We start from the raw sequence: 7332 nt of genomic DNA, 5'->3' as shown, positions 1-7332 counted from the left end.
TATATATATATATATATATATATATTGAACATTTAAAAGGCTTCATGTTTCAAAAGCTGTTAACTGCGTTTCATTGTCAATCGACATTTTTAAAAAAATATATCTACAAATATGAATGAGACAACATTGCAAATACTACAAAATACTATGAGATTTGTACCATGTATATCTGACCATAAATACCAGCATCAGTCACAGTTTTGCTAGTCCATCCAAGATTTGTCAACTAACTCTAGCCTTGTAGCTTATAAAAACACGTAAAAATGACAAACTAAAATATGAAAATTGAAAATATAAAAATAATAGTGAATTCAAAATAGAATAAATATTACTAAAAGAATACTGGTTGTACACTGTAGAATTTACGGTCTTGATTTGAAGCATAGTGGCAAAGCATGTGTATGTGTGCAGCACAATGGAGTCAAACTTCCCCTCAGGGACAATTCAATATCAATTTCAACTGAATATATCCAACTATTTAAATACCCAGCCCTTTGAATTGCTCAAACAATCCTGATGTGCTATAGATAGACAAAAACGACAGGCAGTGAGAACACAGACCTTGCGAGGAGCATCTCGCTGCAGCCTGCGGTGGACATCCAACCCTGCCCACATCCAAGAGTAACGTCACAAACCATGCCCATGTCAAAATACGTCACATTCTCATTCATTTTGAAACAAGAAGCATCGATAAGAAGATCATTCGTATTGTTTGCAAACCGCTAAAAAAAGTTGTTGTTTGCCGTGTCGGTAAGTAAAAAAATATATATATTTGATCTAAATCGGATAAAGCAAGAGATGTCTTTTTATTCTTTGAGTATCTGGAGGAGCTGGACATATTCATATCAAATTGTTTTGATGAACAAGCCCTAAAGGTCCATGCCATGTTCTGTGAATAATCTATCAGAGCAAGGAATCTCTCTGTGTAGTCTATGTGTGCATTTATGTATGTATGTGTGTGTACTGCATGTCAAGAAATGTTTTTCTGATCATTCAACTGTTCATTCAGCTGCTCAGACTTTATAATAGTTGGAACATATCTTTTGTTAAACACTACCAGTCAAAAGTTTTTGAACAGTAATAATTTTTAATGTTTTTTTTTTAAAGAAATCTCTTCTGCTCACCAAGCCTGCATTTATTTGATCCAAAGTACAGCAAAAACAGTACAATTTTAAAATATTTTTAGGTTTTAACTAAGTTTTCTATTTGAAACAGTTTTCTATATTTCTATTAACATGTAATTTATTCCTGTGATATCAAAGGTGAATTACTCCAGTCACATGATCCTTCAGAAATAATTCTAATTTTCTGCTCAAAGCATTTATTATTATTATCATTATTATTATTATTATGTTGAAAACAGCCGAGTAGATTTTTTTTCAGGTTTCTTTGATGAATAGAAAGTTCAGAAGAACAGCATTTATATGAAATAGAAATCTTTTGTAAAATTATAAATGTCTTTATCATCACTTTTGATCAATTTAAAGCATCCTTGCTAAATAAAACTATTAATTTCTATACCCTATACCCTAATCTTTCTGTTCTAAAGACTTTTGACTGGTAATGTATATTTTTTGTAAAATTTTACATTTCATTATTTTTGTAAAATAATAAATAAATACCCAATGAAACAATGGATGTCTTCTTTTATTCATCTTTAAGTATGTGAAGGACCTGGACACGTTTCATATCAAGTTGTGATGAACAAGGCCTGAAGGTCAATGCCATGTTAGTTATATAATCTATCAATGCAAGCAATCTTTCTTCAGCATGTGTGTTGGCTACTGCATATGGAGAACTGTTGATTCTGTCATTCAAATGTTAACGCTTTATGATAAGTGGAACACATCTTTAGAAAATTAAATGACAATTATACAATACCAACTTTTACAATAATTTTACATACTTTTACAAAACCAAAATCTAATTGTCCCCTTTAAATTTGATACATTTTACCTTGGGTACACTCTTAAAAATAAAGGTGCTTCAAAAGGTTCTTCAAGCGATGCCATAGAAGAACCATTTTTGGTTCCACAAAGAACCATTCAGTCAAAGGTTCTTTAAAGAACCATCTCTTGCTTATCTTTTTATAATCTTCAGATGTTAAAAGTTCTTTATCGAACCATTTAGACAAAAAGGTTCTATGGCATCGTGAAGCACCTTTATTTTTAAAAGTGTAGGTCAAAATCGATCGTAATAAATGTGAATTTATATCATTACATAAATGAACAAGGTCAGATTTAAAAGTTTTAATTAACAATTATCCTACTTTAATCAATGCAAGCGTTTTACAGGCTGTTGTGATGACGAAATCAGCTCCGTATATTAGACCTATTAAATATTAGATTTAAGTTGTGGCATTTTAGCCTAGACATCCTTTACAAAAAATAAGAAAACGTGTATTAGTAAAACGAAGGACAACATTATTTGATTTAGATCCTCAAAACCTCCATAAATTGCTTCGACATACTTCTGGGTTTCCCCGGTAGGGGGATAGAGAAATCACAAGGTGACGTATTTGATATGGGCGTGGCTTCCGACGGCACACTCGGACGTGGGCTGGGTTGTATCGGGGATGGGCGTGACTTTCGACGTCACACGTGGATGTGGGCGGGGTTGGATGTCCACCGCAGGCTCTGCAGCGAGCCCTACTGGGACCTTGCTGCATTGTATCCAGAGAACAACAATGGTTGACTATGCAGGTTTACAGCACTGGCCTAAGCTTAACAGCTGTCATCGTCGCACTCTGTCTGTTTGAAAACCTAGAGGGTTTAGGCCTACACTGATAGCACTTCTGAGTATCAAGACGCACCTATAATGCTGTTACTATAATTACTTTTTCCTGCCTTCAAAGACTGACAGCAGCGCGAGCAAATAGTATTCGAGCGCGGGCTGTGAAGAAGCCGTTTATTGGTTGGGCCTACTAAACAAATACGCCCCCTTCAATAAAGAAGTCGCTGTTCGGACTGAAGGAGGCCTCACATTTATAAACACACTGAATTGGCTTGCCATTCTTGGTTGTATGCTGAAAATGTATTATAAATCTATTCAGATTACTTTTTTAACCTAACTGATAAAATAATGCCCAGCAGTCGACAAATATGGAGGCTAAAATGACAATTATTAAATCATTTGGGATTTTTGTTGTGACTCAGCCGATCTCTAGACACAAACTTCAATATAGCGTAGTAAGATTTGTGAACGAATCGGCTGAGTAAATGATTCAATGACTCACGCATAACACAAAGGGAACTTGTCGCCACCTACTGTACTAACAAAGTAATCTGTAGCAATGTTGACTGAGCGAACTGATTCGAATCTTTAAAATGAATTAAAACCCCAGTTGCAGTGCTGTCATTCTCCTACAGTTTCCGCACACACGTGTGTGGGTTTGTAATCTAATATGGCATTCATTTGGACGTGGTTTTGCGAGGAGCGAGATAGATGAGAAGAGATTATAGCCTCTACAGATAACCCATTTCTCACCGAGAACTATTAACTCCATCCATTGTCCCAGATCTAATCCAGAGAGGGCAGCTAAACCAAATCAATACTTCAAACTTGGCCTATTCAAAACACATTGCACACTCGCAGTCTCAAAATCTAGGCTAGACAACAACCTAGTGATCTGCCTACCTAGACAACATTTGGGCACCTATGATGGCCCAAAATTATCCTTCGATACACATACTGTAGGCTTCAGTGTGTGTGTGCGTCCAAAAAGAGTCACGAATGGTTCTGGGTTTACAAGAAAATACCAAAATTACACGTTAATCCCAGCACAGTAGATTATGCAAGAAACGGGTTGTTTATCCCCCTCCCTCCCTCCCTCCACTCAAGCAGCACAGCTTCATTCTACAACCACACGATACAGACGCTTCAATAAAGTAGCATGTTTAACACTGGACACTAAAACGGCAGATATGGACAGCAAAAGTAACCGTGTGTGTTCAAACAAATCTACTCCATCCATTGTCCCAGATCTAATCCAGAGAGGGCAGCTAAACCAAATCAATACTTCAAACTTGGCCTATTCAAAACACATTGCACACTCGCAGTCTCAAAATCTAGGCTAGACAACAACCTAGTGATCTGCCTACCTAGACAACATTTGGGCACCTATGATGGCCCAAAATTATCCTTCGATACACATACTGTAGGCTTCAGTGTGTGTGTGCGTCCAAAAAGAGTCACGAATGGTTCTGGGTTTACAAGAAAATACCAAAATTACACGTTAATCCCAGCACAGTAGATTATGCAAGAAACGGGTTGTTTATCCCCCTCCCTCCCTCCACTCAAGCAGCACAGCTTCATTCTACAACCACACGATACAGACGCTTCAATAAAGTAGCATGTTTAACACTGGACACTAAAACGGCAGATATGGACAGCAAAAGTAACCGTGTGTGTTCAAACAAATCTCAGTGTCCCGCATGAATATTTTACCCATTTGTGCGCATTTTCCAAACACAGAGTCAGCCCTTTCCACGCACAGCTTGTGAAAAAATCATTTAGTCTGTGTTTGAGGGAGCAGAGTATGACAGTACAGTGTGTATACAGGCTGACATATACCAGCGTTTTAATGTAAAAACGCATTCCAGCGGTGTGCAATCAAAAGATACTGGACACTGTTATTTGCAATAAAACATACGAATGACATCATAACGCTTCCATACAGATTAAAATTATTTCTTTCATTACAACATTATGTGATGCATCACATCTAAACAGAAAAGACACGCGTTATCTATATTCTAGTATATAGCTATTCTAGTAAATCTGTGGATAAAGTGAAATCACAGCATGCACTAAGTGGCACTTGCGCGAGGTTTATTAAAGAAAAAAACACACACATCAGCTGATGTTACACATTCACTTGAAAGCTTCCCCACCTTGCAGAGCTGGAAGTGTTCAGACTGGAGCGTCTCCGGGATGAGCTCGTTCTCCTTGGCCCCGAGCTGCGGGGATGGAGAAGGGGACGACACGGCCGTCAAGCCGTCCAGCACCTTACGAATATTAAACTTCTTCATTTTCCCCCCGGTGCGAGAGACGGAGGGGGACGGGAGCACCGAGTCGAGATCAGCCGTGGATGATGAGAGAGAAAGCCGCTCGCTCGTTTCTGCAGCACGTCTCTTTAAACCTCACATTTTAAGTGTTTTTCACCGTGTCCTCCATGGCTAAAAGCTTGGGTTGTGAACGTTGATATTTTTTGCTTTTTATTAGCGTTTGTGGGGTGTCCGTTTATTCTGACTCTGCGTCCCGCTGCGTCTCAAATTCCCTCTATCCTCTCTCTCCCTCTCTCTCGCTCGATCCCTTCTGCTCTCCACTCAACGCGGAAACACCGCTGCAGCGCCACGCATGCGCACTCCAGACTGGATGACTACTGAAGCTGAAGCCGCCTTCCAAACGCTTTTCCCGGTGTCCAGGCAAGACTGTGGAGCGCTGAGTGAGCCTAGCGTCACATTGCAGAAATGAGGGGCTGGACTCTGCACCTGAAGTGGAGCCGCAGGGATGCAGGATGGAAAGCGCATCAGTTAACACATAAAAGTCATAATATGCATCACTTCTTTAGGTTAGCCTGCACGCTGTAAAACAGATTTGATAGGGGAGATATTTTTTCAGATTATGACTATTTTTAAGGTTAATTTCTCCATAGGCACATATCTCTATATATACATTTTTGGCTACAAAAAGATATCCATGGTTGTTCTCTAGGAAGAAACAGGGCTCTCACGGTCATGGAAAATCTGCACATTTCAAGGAGTCAAGAAATTTCTTGAGACAATATGTTTCTTGTTATATTCAGCCCCAAAATATTTAATTGGGTTGAAATCTATATTATTAAAAAACATATATTAGCATCATTATTATTTTAAATCCTTACCTGGTAATCTGAATGAATGTAAAAGGCATGGAAATTCATTGGTCAAAATGTATTAATGCAAAAAGAATAGGCTAATTGAAAACATGTTAATTTGTGACTATGCACTCCAATAGTGTGACACTGTATGGGGTAAGTTGTCACAATGGAACTTGCTGTTAAATATTAAACAGCTTATTATTGAACTTCTGAAACATGCATTTTCTGTAAAGCTGCTTTGAAACGATTTGCATTGTGAAAAACTATACAAATAAATGTGTATTGATTTAAGCAACATTAAACAGGAAATCTGTTCAAGATAACAAAAATAGTATGTGTATAAAATGTATTTATAAACATACTCTTGTCTGAATGTATCTCGGTGTGGCTTCGTTATGTTAAATTGTTACACAAAAGCTATAACTATAAATATGATATGCAAATGTTAGTTTGCAGGATATAATTGAGGTATTTCTCATGTAAGACCGTTTGAAATAAACACGAATCCACCACTACAGAAAACAATCATGTGTGCAATTGCAATTAGATTTTTAACTAGACTTTTAATTTGAAAACTGATCATTATAAAGGTTTGCCAGCTATCTAGCTCAGTGTTTGCTTTCGTATGTCTGATGTAAGATAAAGAGGGTCAGAAAGTAGAGGTCACAATGGCTCAACCGTCAGTCTTGCCACTGCTGTTTAAGAGTGTGTTGCTAGCAAGTGATTTAGACACCTGCCCCTGTTTAATGAAGGCCAAGTTTACTCTTTGCGATCTGCAATGAATGTCTGGTAGAGGCCAGTTTGTCTCCGTCCATGAGATGAAATTAGATTATTTTGGGGAAAATTTTAACACCACTTAATCAAACCAGCTGCTGAGAAGAACTGTACATGCCGGACAGCATGTCCAACTAATTACTTATTGCAAAATCAAATTAATACCATATTCATCCAATTCATCCAAATTAAAAATGTTTAACTTGGATTCAGTTGTAAAGGATAAAATCATCAATAAAAAGCCAATGCATCCATGTAAATTTAGGGTAACTATTCACAGTTTAGATTAGATATCATTATAAAATAGGGTATTATGGCCTGATCAGTGAACAGATTTAAAATAAAAAGTTAGTCACAGTATATGTAAATAAAGTCGCTGAGAACCCATGACAACCACGCTGATGAAGACAAACACTAGGCCTTCACTGAGGTTTGGAGATCCCTTTGATTCTCTACCCTTTCATACTGTTACGATGGAGATAAGCGTTGCATGCATTTCCTTATCAGGCCCTGGGAGAGGCTGAAGAGACCCTTATAAGGTAAGGGTTTAATGTGCCTCATGTACGTATGAGGCACTGACCAATCACCTGCTTGCTACACACACAAAACACTCCATAAACCACACACTGACATCAATGACTTCAATGGTTTCTCAATCACTCTGCTCCCTTTTATTCATGACAATAATAAGAGAGAGA

The 7332-nt window shown here is 37.8% G+C and overlaps 1 protein-coding gene across 1 annotated transcript in view; it reads right to left on the bottom strand.

The window, feature by feature from the left end:
• LOC107601184 (syntaxin-binding protein 5-like) overlaps nucleotides 1-5030 on the bottom strand; it is a 102371-nt gene extending 97341 nt beyond the window's left edge. Inside the window, exon 1 of the mRNA XM_016293252.1 lies at nucleotides 4893-5030. Coding sequence (XP_016148738.1) covers nucleotides 4893-5030 — 138 coding nt within the window. The remainder of the gene's footprint in view (nucleotides 1-4892) is intronic.
• Between the last annotated feature and the right edge of the window lie 2302 nt (nucleotides 5031-7332).

Source organism: Sinocyclocheilus grahami, unplaced genomic scaffold (genome assembly GCF_001515645.1).
Source record: "Sinocyclocheilus grahami isolate Dianchi unplaced genomic scaffold, SAMN03320097.WGS_v1.1 scaffold301.1, whole genome shotgun sequence".
NCBI classification, from domain to species: Eukaryota; Metazoa; Chordata; class Actinopteri; order Cypriniformes; family Cyprinidae; genus Sinocyclocheilus; species Sinocyclocheilus grahami.
The sequence above is the reverse complement of the archived record's forward strand: the minus strand, read 5'-3'. Positions and strand labels throughout refer to the sequence as shown.